Genomic DNA, 17,201 nt, shown 5'->3' on the forward strand with positions numbered 1-17,201 from the left:
CTTTTTCAAAACCCAACCTAGTTGACCGGAGATCCCAAGATCGAGGTTCAACGGGAAAACAGAAATTAAGAACGATTCACTCGAAGCACTGGAGAACATGTATAGAGATATGTTTCTGCCCATTCCTATGATGACATAGTGGCGTAGTTAAGGAAAAGCAATGGTTTTAATGATTCCTAAGATTTGGAGAGATTCCAAATAGGGTATGGCAGGATACTCTCATATAGGAAATCACCTATATGAAGTGAGAAGTGTGGACGCTTCCGTGAGAACCTTTGTTCATCTAAAAGCGCTTCATGAATTCCGGGAATTGTTCAGGTCCGAAATGAACACAACCATGAGAACCAACTTGGTGAGGAAATAAATTTTGTGATAGTTATTGTCATGGTTTACACTTAAAAACTGACAGTTCAAAACCTATGGCACACTGACCCAGTAGTAAGCCTGATAGATATTCACTAAGGTAGGTTCAAGGCGAAAGCTACCTATCCCCATGCAATTTATTTCCGTTTGAACTCTCTTTAGTGTCTGTCTGCATTGTCGTTTTCATTCTTAGTCAATGGATTTCCATTCTTGTGAGGGATTGTTGGAAAATGGAATACAATTTCGTATATATATGAATGGAAAATATTTGGTCTAGTACCAGTTTGGATTTGGTTTCGGGGTTATACATAATGTTTTATGCTTAATATTAATTTAGCTTGTAACTGTAGTTAAGTTTGTTTTAGTTTCACGTGTGAAAACTAAAAGAAACCTAAAACCGAAAACTTGAAGGGAATTCAATTAGGAATTCAAAAGACGCAACCCTTGGGAAAATCCTTCTAGCATCATTATTCTTCATTGAAGAGGTACTTGAAGCATCATGACTCTTTATTAAAGAGGTACTAGTGATTTCTATTAATACCCTGCACACACTTTGAAAATACAATCAATCAGAAACCTAAATATCATTCTACTGCATTCTAAAATCATCTTTCAAGTTTGTGTTGAAGAGAGAGTTCATCACTTTAGGTTTTAGTTCGTCGTTTCTCGAAGTTTGGGGTGCTACTACATCGAGAAGTTAGTCATTGTATCCTGGGAGACAAACACCGATAATCCGTAAGCATCCATACAGGGTGAATCTGTCTTAAGGGTAGATGATATAATCCTTACCTCGACTTTGGTTTGTCTAATTGGTTTGCGTTTTTTTTTTCTCTTTTTTGTTTTCTAGTTACATTATATGCACAAGATTGCCAACAAAAACTAACAATCTAGAATGAAACTGAAGTTTGGAGTTGGCGCGTAGGACAATTTCCTAACTAGTGGACAAAAAACGCCCAATGCTATTAGGGACGGAGCCAGAACATATATGTCATGATGTCGAATAATTTTTTGTTCCGACATTTGCAGATTTAATTTTTTTCAATACGGCATGTTTGCACATTTCCGCGGTAGCACCATAAATTCCATTATAAATACATCAATTTTGGCGAAAGAATTGTGAACATTGATATCAATTGCCAGCGACAACAACATTGCATGTCAAAACGGCTTGAATATCTCGTGTTTTATCCACGACGACAATGGTTGTTGCATCTAAATTTGCATAACAATATCGTTTTCAAATCCATCAATATTTATTTTCTATTGTTCTCTTTTGCGAGTCAGGTAGAAAAGCCGAAACCACTATCTTTTGCACCCACAATGCATATAGTTATGAAAAAGCCCAAGCCTTTTTCCATTGTAATTCAAAACTTGGTGTCACTTGCCCTACTTTCCTACATCATATTACATAGTAGTTGTTGTACGAGTTACTCCCTCTATTTCAGGAAAATAGGCCAAAAAACCGAAAATATCATTTTTCCTAAGACGAAAATAGTATATTACACGAGCAACTGTAATCTTTTTGAGTTACATTTATATAGAACAAACTTTAGGTTTGGCACCTACAAACCAAAGCAAAGATAGTTTGGCATCAGGAGAGAAAAGGATCCCATCATCCTTGTGAAGGTGGAATTTGAACCCAGTATCTGCTTATACTTTCATTTTCTTTCATTATGCCTACTCCGAAACTCTTTTGCTCTTGGTGCCATGACAACTTTTTAGGATTTTGTTTCCAAAGAGTTTCGGCATCATAAATATAAACAAATTCCACAGTATATGAAGCACAACTCCAATGGATGGTTGGCTTGGTTTATGAATTTGATACTTCGATAGAGATAAAGGCTCAAACAAAGCATATCCTACTTTTAATATGTAACCCACACTAGCATATTCCCATCAAAACAATTATTCCGAAAATGCACTGGAAAAAAATATCACTATTATTGGTTTAAAGACCCAACTACCCTCATGATCTGATCTTTAACACTCATTCCCTTCACCATATGATCAGTAAATTACTTCAATACCAATGGGTGGTTATGTAAATCACAAAAATACAAAAAGAACCCAACTAATTCCACCTATACAAAATTTGTCTTTCATCATATTCTTCTTTTTCATTTTTATTATTATAACATTCATTTCCGGAGAACGAACATGAAATTTTTATCATTCTTCACTGGCATTTGGAAATCTCACTGCAAGTTCAGATTAGTACGCTGAATACATCTTCCTTTCGGATATGAATCCCCAGGTACACACTCTTTTTCTTGATCCCTGCTCAACTTTAACTTGTTTTGAATTCTCAATTGTTAATTAGCACGCTTTAAGTGAGAAAATTTTCATAATTGGATCTTAATCTCACTGTGTTCATATTCTGTTCTTTCTAAATCGAGTTGATGACTTAGAATTGATCGTTGAATTCTATGAAACCACGTATAGTAGCTTTAACACTCCAAACAAAAGTAAAAAAGCACAGTGGCTTTACAGCTTTCTGAGATGTAATTATAGGGTTTATTATCAATGAGGTAGCGTAATTGTGTTTGTGAATTGGGATCCTTATCAATATGGGCAATGGAAGAGGATAAGAGCAGTTGTCTAGTTGAAGCAATCTACAGTGACTTGCACAATATGAAAATTTTAACAGAATATGGTTTCTAGATTTGCTAGACAGATATAGTAAGATGCAATCAGTACCCTGGGTACTGTTTGGGAGAGCCAGGGGTAGTGAAATGTTACTCGGATATGTTAGTAACACCAATCGGCAATACTTAGCTACGACGAAAGAAACAAAGTAACAAACATTGGATTTGAGAAGCCCAGTAGAAAATTTGAAACTCAAGCCCAGTAGAAAATTTGGTAGCTTACTAACTTGTGCATAATTCATATTACACACTCGAGATCCTAGGCACTAGGATAACTATTTCCTTCAACCTTGATGTTTGTAAAGAACAGTTCTACATTTGTCTATAAAATTTTATGAAGATTTGGTTTTAAATTGTCTATGAAAAATTCAGAATCTTTATAAAAAAAAAAAAGCTTCAAAATTTTTATTATTTGAGGGGATCATTTTTTGTTTACAATCTCCGCCAGACCTATTATGAAATGTGCACTTGAATGTGTGTGCCCCTTTTGATTCAAGCATAAATAAATCAGTTATGACTTGTTTGGATACGAGCAGGAAGAAATGAATTTTAGAATTCGTTTATAACTTGTTTGAATACCAAAATTTAAAAAGTCTCGATGCGATTTTGCCAAAACAGATAATAAAAAATTTCAGAAATTACATGTCATTATAAAATTGAGTTGTGAAATTAACTTCTTACTATTTTGCTTTTAGAAGTCAAAAAGTAATTTCTCAAGGTGTATCTAAATACTCTGAAGTGCGTTTGGATACCAGAAGCAAAAGTCAAAAGGAAAGATATTTTGCTTCACAAAAAGTCGACCTTTCTGCTTCTAAAAGTCGTTCGGAAATTTTACCCCCAAACTAACTTCTTGCCTTTTGACTTATAGAAGACAAAATGCTACATTTGGATTGTAGCGTCCCCAAAGCTAGCAGCTGACTAATCCGAGAGATTAACGAAATAAAGAGGCACTACGAATCTAAATCATTTACTTAAACATTCAATTAATAAATCTGCTACAAAACTTAACCCAAAACTAGCCCCGCTAAGAAATATATATTCACAAGATCTCCTCTCAAATGATACATATACAATAGTCATTTGGTTTGCAAATAGAATATACAACATAATAAACATAGCAGAAGTTAACCAACTAATGAAATCAACCCTTGAGGCTTTCGCTGCGCAACTCTGATCTGTCTCTGAAACTGAAAGTGGGAATGGGTGAGCACATCATCTCTAAAAGGGGTGCCCAGTAGAAATAACATTTAACTTTCAAGAAATCATGGAAAGACATGGAAAACAATACATGTTTTCCCAAGCATTAAAAGTGACCAAGTCACTGTAACAAACAAACATGTATATGGACAAACTCCTTCTTCAAACAATGTATACTATGGTTGTGCAATTCCGAACTCGCAAATTCACATAGGTGGAAATATGAAGGAGCGTATCCTATATACCACAAGTGGAAATTCTTATTTCCCATAAAAATTCATATTGACATTCAAACATTACAAGTCCTTTCCAAACCATGGAAAGATTACCAAGAATCAACAGAACACTCATAATACAAACTAAACAATGCATGGAATGCACAAATATACGATGCAGGATTTTATAAACATAAACTTTTGTAAAAGAAACAACAATGGTTTCAAAAGATTTAAATGTATTCCCACCTCTTTTGATGACAAACCACGCCTACCTCGAGATCCATGATCCACTGGTTCATCCTTTGAATCGATCGTTGTTAATACAGACTAACTGTTAATCACACAAGAACTCTAAGAATCTAGCCAAAAGGCTCACACAAGGCTCATAGCATAAATCATACAACTCTTGTTAATAAGTTTAGTGAACTATCTAATGGTTCTAAGCCCATATGGTATCTCATTCTGTACCTTTAATATAACCAAGAGTTTACTAATCCAATAAGGTTGGTTTTATAGTCAATTCGATAAGTCTAATGAATATCTACAATTTTGTAGAAGAAGCCAAAGGTTAACTCAGACCATAAGTGGTCCAAAATGTCAAACTAGGAATACATGGTACTAATCCCAAGTCCACTAACATCAACTAACAGTCACTAATGGTCAAAGAGGTCATCTAACAGTCAACGTCAGTCAAAGGTCAAGTCTATGTCAAATGGTCCACTAAGTCAACTCAGGTCAAGACAGGAAAACTCAATGAGTCAAAACAATTCAACTCAGTCAGATTAACTGAGTCAGCTAAGCAAAACCGCTCCAGACTGAGTAAGTTCAGTCAGACATGCCAAAGGTTCTTACACAACTGCAACTCTATCTGTATAACTCTAACTCAAGTTCAACTTCAATCTATACATACATCAGTTCATTCAAATAGAATTCAACAATTTAATTACAAACACAACTATAGCCTACCTGCAGTTCAGCAGTTCCAAGCTTTCACAACAATCACTATTTACAACTCTACAATCACCATTCTCAGTATTACAACACCAGTTACTTCAACTGCAATACCAACTCAACCTTCATTTGCAACTATTCAATTCCATATCCTATATACACACTGCCTACATCAGTAGCTATAGCACAATTCTTCACATTGACTATCAAATCCAGCACAACCACCAAGACCAACTCCACTGACAACCATCACTTGCAACTTCATCTTTTCTCATTCTAAACCATGTAACAAACACATCATCCATCTTCATAAACAACAACACCAATTCATTTCCAAAAAAATACCCACATCAACCTCAGTTCAAACTCCAACAACTGCAACTCCAATGACCCCTGCATCTGTGAATTTCACACTAACAGTTACACTTAAGTGCAATGACTCCATCAACACATAAATGTTCTTCATTTCAAATACTAAATATTCTTCCCTGTCAATTCAACATAATTCAACATTTAAAACAATCTGCATCCCCACCAATAACTTCTACAGTTCAACAAACCAACCATTTCAACAGTGCAACCCTTTCAATCACCTTATCTTACAGCCAACACTAACTGCAATTCCAGTTCCATTATTTAATTCTACTCAGTTCAATCCTACTCTGTAGCTCAATCACATTACTAGCTACACAACACAATCAAAGCAACACCACCAATCATTCTCAAAACCTCAGGTCCATTCCACCCATACAACTATCTCAACCCTTAGTTCAATTAACAAACTCATAAACTCAGTAATGAAAATCAATAACATTACTAAGTTAACTAAGAAGAGCAAGTTACCTCAAAACAGCTCGTTTCTGCCAATTTGAAATCAATCCCTTCTTTCCTTTGATGCGAACAACTCAACACAGCACCATCTTCTCCCTAAATCACAATTTTATCTTCAAACTCTTATTCTGAATTCATCTTATAAAACCCTAATTCCTCAATTCATCTTCAAGACAAATTTGGAAATTCAATTGAACCTGAACCCATCACCAGTTACTTACATTCATACTCAAAATCCCATAAATCCTCACTCGATTTCATCTCTTAGGAACCCTAACTTCAATTCTCTTATCAAATCAACTCTGGCAATTCAATTGAGTAACAACCCTTTTCATTCTTCATCACCAATCAATCAAATCTATTTTTAAATAATCTATGACCGGAACCCTGAACTCAAACCCAAACTTCCTGATTCTATCTAGACATCATTCTCTTCTTCTTCTCATAAAAAATCGACAATAACACCGACACCATCACTTGATTCTTGGTAATCTCTTCTTACCTCGATCCAAAAATCACTAATTTGATTACTCAATTCTCTCACGACTGAAAAACAGAAGAAACACATAGAAAAGAAGAAGAAAGAAGAAGAAAGAGAAAGAGAAAGAGAAAGAATGAGCTTATCCGCTCGATATGGGGTCGATAAGGCCAAGGGAAAAATTATAAAGAAACCCACAAAAAGGATAAGGCAGCCAGGAAGTTTGTCTATAAAAATGACTAATCTTCCCTTCATACTCATACGGTGACATATTCTTCGTCCAGTGTCCGAATGACACGTTCAAGTAGTCAATTTCGCATAATTTTTCGAGACCTGTCCAACGATACTAGTATCGTATCTAGATCGTTGTTAGGTTAATTATTATTAATTAACGTTCGTGTTAAAATAATCGAGCTATTATCAGCTAAAACGTCCGAATAGTCTAATAGCGTTGACGAGCTCGAGGGTCCTTACATGGATGTGTACCGAAACGCGCTATGTTTTGTGAATACCAAAAGCATAAGTCAATCTCATAAAGAAGAAGGAAGAACAATTTGCATCACAAAAAGCTAACTTTTTCACTTTTAGAAGTTATTCTGAATTCTGTTCCAAACTAACTTTTGACATTTTGCTTCCAAGTGTTATCCAAACAAGCTTTAGTAAATTGGAACCATGAGATCTTAAATTCTTATAGTGTGCTTGGATACACCTTGAGAAGTCGTTTTTTTGGCTTCTAGAAGTTAGAAAGTAAGAAGTTGGTTTGGCGATACAACTTTAAGATGATTATTAATTTTTTGTAAATCAATCTTTTTTTCTTTTTCTGACTTTTAGGATTGGCTTCTACTTATAGAAATACTTCTACTTATTGGTATTGAAACATGCTCTAAGAGCAAAGGCTATGGAAGAGTATTAAGAAAACTCATTCACTCTTAAATCCATTGAGAGGCTGGGTGAAAGAGTGGATTTTAGAACGTGACAACGCAAATATAACGGACTAACCATATGACCAGCTATTTTGGAGTAAAAATTACTTAAAAGAGGCACGTGATGTTGAGCAAGAAATAAAGTAACTCAAGCAGCTTATCGTGTGCCTCTCCAAACCCTTACTTTGTCTTTATCCTGATGTAGCCTGTGCCTTTTTAAATGTAGTTTTCTCTAAACGTTTGATCACGTGCCTCTTAGTCTCAACTGTGAGACACTTCTTCATATGAATGATTGTATGAAAGAGTTTGGGTGAAATTAGATCTTTCCATCACTCATAGTCACACATAATTTGATTATTTTTTTATCAAATTCTTTCACTTTGAATTATAGCGCGTTTGGATGTACATCCAGAAGTAGCTTTTTGACTTCTAGAAATCAAAAAGTAAGAAGTCAGTTTGGGTGTGGAATTTGAGAACGACTTCTAGAGGCAGAAAAGTCGAGTTTTTGTAAAGCAAAATATCCGGACTTCTGACTTCTGGAGAAGCAGAAATTATAAGCAGAATTGTATTCAAACGCGCTATTAGTGTTTTCATTCCAAAACCCTTATTCTTGGGGATAACAAAAGATAACTAGAATAAGCTAAAGTAGATACATAAATGCTAAACGCCGACCAATTTGATAGTCAAAAATGGACCAATACCCCTCCACCATTGGATTAACAAAAGACAGTCTCATCCATACCTTCAAAAGTCCACCCCTCGTTAAATCCAATGATGAAGGAACGTTGGTATGCTTTTGAACCATCAGATCGGGCCACTTCTAGACGACCGAAGTAGTTGTAATCTTGGTCGGTCCATCATAAGAGGATTCCGTTTCCACTTTACATGGAATCTTGATTTTTACAGGTTGTTTAACTTTTTTCCTAATTCTTTTTATGATCCAACAATTTTTTTCTTTCTTCTAATTCAATTGGCCGGTTAAATACTACATCCGATTCAAAAAAATAAGCTTGTTTCATGTATAATTTAATATGAAACAAACCTATCTCGCGGAGGGAGTATAATTTATCATATCTGAATAGTGTGATTTGAGTATTTCTGAATCAAGTGCATGAGATTGGTTGGATATTGTATAAGAAAAATGAAAAAAGAACACAAAATGATAATTTGGCCGAGTCCAAAGACGGAGGAGGTAGTTAATAACGAGGGTGTGCACTCCAAAACCGGATTTTAAGCCTAAATTTTATGAGATTTGAAATCTTAATCCCATTTTTACTATCGTGCGCTCCTTAGAATTACTTTGCTTCCCTTTAATATAGTTTCTAGCTCCGCCCGGAGGCCGAGTCTAATCCAGACTTAGATTCAGGTGCAAACAATAAAAGGTTCCAGAGATTGGAGATGATGAAAGTGGTCTAGAAACTACAATTAGTTGTTATCTAGCTCCGTCCGGAAGGATTCCGTCTGTCTCCACTTTCCAAAGAATCTAGACCTCATATGGTTGTTGCTGATTCCTGACCCCACCATAACGTGCTAGATTCCATTGAAAACAGAGTTTGACAGTGTCAGAATTGACGTCCCATTAATCTAATTCCCCCTTAATTAAACTACTCCTAAACATGTACTCCTCGATCTTTTCTTTCTTAATAGAGCTGCTAGTACTACCCCTTAATCTCGTCTGGAATATCAGTAGTGGGCAGCACATTGCGGCAGACCTGCCTAAATGACCCACCCAAGTGGTTGGAGACACAACTTCTGACCATTTTTTTTTTTTTTTAATTTATATCGGGATGCATCCAGTTTTATCCTCCCTCTTTTTTAAATTTAAAAACCAGGATAAATCCAGTTTCATTATTCCTATTTTTTTTGTGTTCATTTCACCCATAATAATTTTTACTCGTCCATGTTTTAAAAAAATTTGGACAAATGACCCATTTTTTTGCAATATTATCTCATGGGAATTAAAATGTCTTTTAATTGATTTTTCATTAAAAGGATTTGGTAAACTTTTTTCAAGTAACCCTTCTATGCTTTGACTTTGTTTAGGATCGCGTGTGGTGATCTCTAACAGCATTAGCATAAATTATCATTTGTCATGACTAATGCCAAATTACTTGGCGAAATCAACATAGATAAAAATGCTTCCTAAAGAAGAAAACCAAGACAAAGAATTAAGAGCAATGAAAGCTGAAACTTTTTTTTTTTTTTAATAATGTGGGCAAACCCAACTTATTTATTCAATGAGCATTCAAACTCTGGGTTAACCGCTAACTAAAACGACATGCTAGCCAACAACATTTTTTTGCTTGATTCCGGTCACCATCATCATGTCTGGCTCACTCAATCCTGCATCACACAACCCCTCCTATACTATGGCTCTTCCACGTGAACAACACAGGACTAAAGGATATCTCATCAACAAGACATGCCCAGACCTACTCCTCTTTGTTCCCAATAATCTAATAATCCCAACTACCCCCTTCATACATGTTGTGTGTCCTTGCCAATTTGTCATTGATTTTTCTACTTCTATGCATATTTTTGGTTGTCTTTTAAATAGCTAATAAAGTATATATATGTTTATGCAAAGTACGTTTGGAAGGCTTGGATGCTTGGATTTGGGATCATATTTTACCTACTCCAATGTAACCTAAAAATAAATACAAAATATTAAATCTCACCACCTATTAATAATTTTAATTCCGATGGTTAAAAATCTATTAGTTTTCAACGGCTCATTTTCTAAATAGCGGACGGTAGTGATATACGACTTAGAATCTACTCATTTTTGGTGGGCATATTTCTCGTTCGATACCATTTGATTTTTGTTCACAAAAAAGACGTCTATAGTGTGAGAATAAAATGGTGAATGTAACATCCCACTTCTTTTTGTGTCTTATCGATTTTTATTTTGTGCGTCAATTTTTATAATTGGCGATAAAATTTTGTGATTATTTTCAAATTACGTTTACTATTAAATTAGGTTTTTGTATATCTAAAACAAAGTCGTCGAAATTTTTCTGCAACATAATTCACCGATCAGAAAATTTATGCTTTTGCTGTTATTATCGTCTCCACACTAATTTACCATCTTCCAGACAAACTTTATGTTCGCTAAATTATAATAAATTTACTGTTTTACAATCAAATTTACAAGTAAAATTAGATAAATCAAGTTTACCGTTTCACCAATAGCGTGAATTTAAAATAAGTAGTATGATATTTTCATTGCTAACACAGAGGTACCAAATTCCATAAAAAGTTATCAATATAGCGGATCGAGGGATGAAACTTGTTTTCACTAACCCAAAGATGAATTTTCTTGAAATGAAAATTTCTAACTCAGGAATAACAAACAAACCTTTAGTTTTCAGACCAATAATAATTGTCCGGACCGGTGGATAGAAAAGTGAAAAATAATCTCCGGTGGACCAATGGAATTTGCCAGTCCATGGATACATGAGCTTTTTACCTTTCTGGTTGTAAAGAAGCTTAAGTTACACCCGACTACACTCAATACTCCTCACGTTCCCTTGGCCCCTTTCACTTTCTAGTTTCTTCCTCCTCGGTAAAACCGGTAAACATCTTTTCATTTTCTTCTACACCAAGTCTACTTTTCCACCTCCACGTGTCCACACAAAGTCTGAAAACGACTTGAATTCGTCATTCCAGACCGTCCTCCTTTTCGGTCGGTCACAAAAACCGGACCCACCGTCAAAAAGTTAACGACAACTTTCAAAACACCAAGCCACACATCAAACCTCCAGCCGTTAAATTTGAATCCCACACCGTTAAATGTTACCTCCCGTTAATTATTGGAAAGAACAATTTATCTCTTTACGGACAGACCGCGTTTTCCCAAACCTATCAGGTTCGGATCCCGAAATCTAGGTTCGTAAAACCAACGGTGGAGATTTCATCTCAGAGATCTAAAAATGTGGTTATTATAAAGAAGCGAGAGGCGAGAGACGGAGAGAGAATTTTATACACACAGAGAGAGATATTTTTTTTCTTCTTCTTCGTCGTCTTCTTGAATTGGTCTTAACGGACGTTAGGGTTTGAAGGCGTTTGAGTTAAGATTTAATGGCGGAACATGGAGAAGAAACGAAGCATACAGAGAGTTTGATGGAGAAGATATCGGAGAAGATTCATTCACATGATTCTTCATCATCGTCTTCATCTGATTCTGATAATGAAAAGGAAGTTAAACATCATTCAGTACCAACATCTTCATCACCAAAAGGTGTTCAGTCTGCTATTAATCGGCTCTTTGGAAGGAAGAAACCTGTTCATCATGTCTTTGGTGGTGGCAAACGTAAGAATCTCACTACTGATTTTTTCTGATTTTTTGTAGGGTTTTAACTGTGAGTTTAAAACCCTAGTAGATTTGTTTGGTAGTTTGTTGGTTGATCTGAGTGTTTTGAGGTTGAATTTTGAGCTTCAAGTTGTAGATCTGGTTTCATTTTGTTTGGATTTGAAATAATTTCTGATCTGGTTTTAGTGGACTTTGTTGCATGTTATTGGAGGTGGATAATGATTTGTTTTACTGTTAATTTCATGATCGGTGTATTTGATTGGGGTTTGTATGTAAAGTTGATGTCAAATCCTAGATGTTTAGTTTGTTTTGCTTGTCTGTGATGGTATCGAGGTTTGACTGGATGTGATTTCTGTGTTTTAGTATACTTAGATCAGGATGTATGAATCAATTTAATGAAAGTTATTAAACATGTAAAAATTGAAGCTATGTTGATCTGTATCTCACTTTATAGCTGATCTGATTGATTTCGTGGATCTGATTAGATTTACGAAGGGTGGAATTTGGGTATTACCGAGCTTGTTGTAGCTGTATTTTAATGGAATTGATTGGTTGATTTGTGAATGCTTAGATTTTTCGCTATGATTAATGTGTTGTGAATTTTCTGCTGCTGCAGCTGCTGATGTTTTCTTATGGAGGAACAAGAAGATTTCAGCTGGTGTTCTTGGTGGGGCTACTGTTGCATGGGTTCTATTTGAATTGTTGGAATACCACTTGCTCACTTTGGTCTGCCACTGTGCTATATTGACTTTGGCTGTTCTGTTCTTGTGGTCGAATGCATCTACCTTCATCCAAAAGTGAGTCTATTGATTTGAGCATTTGCAAGTTTTCCAATGGATTTTTTTTTCTGGACTTATTTCTTATGAATCTGTTATTGTTCTTTTCAGGTCTCGCCCCAAAATTCCTGAAGTCCATCTTCCTGAGGACCCATTCTTGCAGATTGCTGCTGGTTTGAGAATTGAGATTAACAGGGTTCTAGCTTGCTTGCGTGAGATTGCTTCAGGACATGATTTGAAGAAGTTTCTTGCTGTAAGTTCTTTGTACTTATTGCATTTGCTTAGACTGATAGCAACAATGTTAGGTTCATGTGTTTAGTCTCTCTACATGTGTTAGGTATGGCATCTTCTTGCTTGCCAACTACATTGTGCCTTCTTTGTCCATTTAATGAAACAGTTACTTCTATCTGGAGTTATTTTGTTTGCCCTGGTTAAAAATTAACTCTGTATCCCTAATTCTATTAGCATCTCTGTTATTGATCTCAACACCAGTTTACTGATTTTGGCGAACTACCATGTGGATGCTATTGAATATGTGAACTTCTTTAAATTACTGTGTTCTTTTGGGGACCAAACTTATCACATGTATTTTAGACTTGTAGTGGTCATGAGAATTATATGTTTGTATCAGATTTCGGAATTGCTTTGGCTCTGGCGTTTATCAACTTGTTGATTAAGGTTGTTGCTTTCTATTAGGTGATTGCTGGATTGTGGGTTCTATCCATTGTGGGTGCTTGGTGCAATTTCTTGACCTTGTTCTACATAGGTAAGAGTAGTTGCATTACTTTACAAGTTTCTTGGTCACGTTATTAGGTCTTATTCTGCTCAGCTCATTGAGTTCATATTTAAAAAATCTCAGTGTTCGTGTTGCTACACACTGTTCCCGTGCTCTATGAGAAATACGAGGACCAAGTTGATACCTTTGCTGAGAAGGCTATGCATGAGTTGAAGAAACAATATGTGGTGTTTGATGAGAAGGTTCTAAGCAAGATCCCAAGAGGTCCATTGAAAAACAAGAAGCTCTAGAAGAGTAACAAAGGTATTCTATAACCCAGTAGTAGGTTTTGAGAGAACATTTGGTTGGGTGTACCTGTGGTTTTGAAGATGTGGTTGTGATTTTATCCATTGATGGCTGTGACCCTTGTTTCATCGTTTTTCTTTTTTTGGGTTTCTTTATTTTCGGTCTTAAGTAGCATCTGGGTTCTCCATTTTGGATGAATATGGTATTTTGTAGGATTTAAAAACTCATATTTCTCTTATGTTTCGTATATGGGGTGAATGATTTAGATATTGTAAGGGAAATGTTAATCACAACTTATTACTTTGATCTGTTCTTTGTTCATAACTTATTACTTTGATCAGTTCTTTGTTCATTTGCAACTTGCTTTGCTTCTCAATTTGTTCTGAATAGTAATGTTCTGAAAAGTAAACAAGTTGGTGTACTGAAAAATAATAACATGGTTGCAGATGCAATTGCGCTCTAACTGCCCCTGTAATGGCAGGTTATTTGTCAGACTGCAGTCCGCTCTGGTCCGATGATAATGGCCGTTAGGCTTTTACTTATCATGTGATTTAAATTTAATTCAGAAATAAACTCCACTATGTATTCTTCATGAAGATTATGTTCGGAAAAATGGGCTGAAGTTGTTGCCCGTCTGGCTCAGTCGTTAACTCTTTATGGGTCTAGCAATTGCCTCTTTTGTGGAGGTCATTTGTTTCAACTGCATGACCAATTTCATGATTAAGCATCATTGGCAGCAGAATCTGAGCGTGACCAAAAAAGAGTGTCTCAATAATAGATCCCCAACCTGAGTAAAGCGACCTCCTTAGAAAGGCTGCACAGAACCGAATCGAAAAACCGGACCGTGTTGGAACCGGGGAACCTTACCTGTTTTTGTACTGGATCGAGGAAGGGGTATAGGTACCGGTCCAGGAAATAGGAACTGAGGTTAGGAAGGTACAGGTACACGGCCTAGTCAGGTCCCGTCCCGTCCCGATTGTACCGATCAATAATAACCATTAGATTTAGGGATTAATCTGTGTATCTGATGGTGGCGGTATATATAGAAAAATCACTAGGATTTCTTATTTTTTTTTTCCATCTTCTTTGCGGCTCCTCTCTTTCTGAGCGATTCTCTAAATCCATCTTCTTTGCCAACACTACACCACACCACACCACCTCTCGATTTGGACTACTGAGTTCATTAAATCTTTTTAATTTGAGCTTGATTTGGTAGAATCGTAAGATGCAATCTAGATCTGTTGGAAAATGAATGAAAAATCTTACCTTCTTCAATTGAATTTGTTATTGATTTTGAGAATACTGAAATTGATTTGGTAAGATGCCCTCAAAGTGAGGCTTTTTCATATTTTCTTGTCTACTTACACTGATTTTTGAATTTGTCGATATTGTTCTTGCTCGGCTTAGTCTCATCTTTGTCATTGTTTTCTCATCATTCATTTCGGTTATTGTTGCAGGTAATCTTAATTTATGCTTCTTGATTAGTTGCTGAAGTTTGGAGCTCCTGAAACTCTGTTATTGGTGAATTTTTCGGTTGTTGTTACAGGTAATCTTTGTCTTTGGTATTGTTACATTATTGATTTGACTTGGGTTTTTATAATTTTAGTTGATTGTCAGATGAATCTTTTTTCGTAGATTGGAGTTCTTTAATATGGGTTCTCCCAAAACTGAACTGGGTGACTGATGGATGAGACATGGGGTAACAATAGCATACACGAAAGGGGTTATCAATAGGCAAAGTTCTGTGTTATTTATGTCGAATATTTGGTTGAAATGTGCATTAATTTGATCTGTATGTAGTTCCCTGTCATCTAATTTCCCTTGAATATGAATCTATTTTACCAAGTTCAACAATACAGTCATACAGAGGTATCTGTGTTAGTCCAACCTAATCTACATTGACAATCTCAGTGATTAGTTTCGCAATTCAGGATATTTACCTAAACAGTTTGATGTAACAGTGTTAGATTGTTAGTTGTATGCTCTTTCTGCATTTGGGGGCAAAACTGATGTTATCTTTTTACTGGTGTTTTACATTGCAGGGTTGCTGCTGCCGGAAAGGAAGCCTTGATACGGCAAACCCTAGCTCTTGTTACTTTGCTACTTGAATATTGTGTTACTGAGTGACTGTGTATGTCAGTTTTTTGCAACTGGTTGTTTTTTCAGTTTTTCAAGACTTGGTTTTTGGCTACTTGTTAGTTGTTAACTTGTTATATATTGCTGCTTGTAAAATAGGTTCTTAAATCTTAACTGAAAAAAATTTGTCTGGAAAAATTTAGGACCGAGACTAGTACCGGAACCGTACTTGGTACCGTACTGATACCGGAACCGAGGTACAGGGTACATGTACCGGTCCAAAAAATAGGAACTGAGGCTAAGGATGTACAGGTACTCGGCCTCGGCAAGAACCGAGCTGAACCGTACTGTGTGCACCCTTACTCCTGAGTAAAACAAACACCCTCCAATTGCAGTATGACTTAGGCTTAGTCCTATGGGTTAGATATCTAGCTACTAGATTGGCCATCCACGTCAGCATGGACAACCTCCTAAGTCCTACGGGATTGCGAATTTAGCAGAAAAACGTTGAATCAAACAGCGTTAAACGCTGAACCAAACAATGCTCACCATTTAAATTTATATTTCTCTCTCATTCTTTTCCTCTTTCTCCGCGTTTCTTTTTTTTTTTTTTTCTTCTCTCTCTCCTTCTTTTCCTCCCTCTCAACGCCTCTCTCACCCTCTTTTTCTTCTATCTCTCCTTCTTTTACTCTCTCTCTCCCTCTTTTTCTTCTCTCTCCATGAGAAAAAATTATATAGCGCTGAATGGTTCATCGTTTTGGTTATTTTTTGAGTGCTGAACGGTTCAGCTTTTGAAACTAACTGATAGTTGGACTGCGAGCAAATGCTAGGTGAGAGAACTATCAACTATCAGTGTTAACTTTTTTCCCACACTTTTTTCATGATTTGCAACACTTTTTGACAAATCTAGCAGTTCAATCTAGCCCATAGGAGTTGGCCTTAAAACTTCTACCTTATCCAACCATGTTCATGGTTTATCAGCCATGAAAAGGAGTAAACATGCAACTCTTGCGTGAGAAAACTGCTGTTGCAATTTTTGTTATGCTTGACTACTTGCTTGCTGCTTCCGTTATTTTATTTATCACGAACTTGGTTATAGTCATGAATTACCACATTTATATCATAGTTAGAATTTTGTTGGTCGCGTTCTACCAAAGGGTTATGTACTATGAGACTATGAGTGCAAGAGTTACCAGTTACCAGTATCAGCATCTTGATGGGACGGAATTTGGTAGCAATAACAGCGTTGAAGGTGACTACAAGTTTAAGTAGTGCGTTTACGAATTAAAAAGGTATTGGCTGGTTGCCTTTATTAGTTGTTTGGTACGTACATCCCAACTTGGAGTGTCGAATGCTTGCAGCTGCTTTCTCGTCAAAATGCATAATTGGTTCGATACAAAAAAAAAAAAA

The 17,201-nt window shown here is 36.0% G+C and overlaps 1 protein-coding gene and 1 long non-coding RNA gene across 2 annotated transcripts; both read left to right on the top strand.

Annotated features, from left to right (window-relative positions):
• Positions 1 to 11,563: 11,563 nt before the first annotated feature.
• LOC113339949 (reticulon-like protein B3) lies at positions 11,564 to 14,067 on the top strand. Its single transcript, XM_026585166.1, has 5 exons — positions 11,564 to 11,918; positions 12,535 to 12,715; positions 12,806 to 12,947; positions 13,391 to 13,460; positions 13,554 to 14,067. Exons 1-5 carry the CDS (start codon positions 11,687 to 11,689, stop codon positions 13,718 to 13,720), a joined length of 792 nt encoding a protein of 263 aa, XP_026440951.1. The 5' UTR covers positions 11,564 to 11,686; the 3' UTR covers positions 13,721 to 14,067.
• Positions 14,068 to 14,788: 721 nt separating this feature from the next.
• On the top strand, positions 14,789 to 15,975 carry LOC113339323. Its single transcript, XR_003355037.1, has 3 exons — positions 14,789 to 15,031; positions 15,173 to 15,261; positions 15,758 to 15,975. It is a non-coding gene; the product is annotated as an uncharacterized LOC113339323 (long non-coding RNA).
• The last annotated feature ends 1,226 nt before the right edge of the window (positions 15,976 to 17,201 follow it).

The sequence above is a fragment of the Papaver somniferum genome, unplaced genomic scaffold, assembly GCF_003573695.1.
Source record: "Papaver somniferum cultivar HN1 unplaced genomic scaffold, ASM357369v1 unplaced-scaffold_21, whole genome shotgun sequence".
NCBI classification, from domain to species: domain Eukaryota; kingdom Viridiplantae; phylum Streptophyta; class Magnoliopsida; order Ranunculales; family Papaveraceae; genus Papaver; species Papaver somniferum.

Excerpts from the sequence above, each read along its gene's own strand:
- LOC113339949 (XM_026585166.1), top strand. The coding sequence starts at position 11,687 with ATGGCGGAACATGGAGAAGAAACGAAGCATACAGAGAGTTTGATGGAG. Across the intron at positions 12,948-13,390 it reads ATTTGAAGAAGTTTCTTGCT|GTGATTGCTGGATTGTGGGT; the intron begins GTAAGTTCTTTG and ends GCTTTCTATTAG. Across the intron at positions 13,461-13,553 it reads CTTGACCTTGTTCTACATAG|TGTTCGTGTTGCTACACACT; the intron begins GTAAGAGTAGTT and ends AAAAAATCTCAG.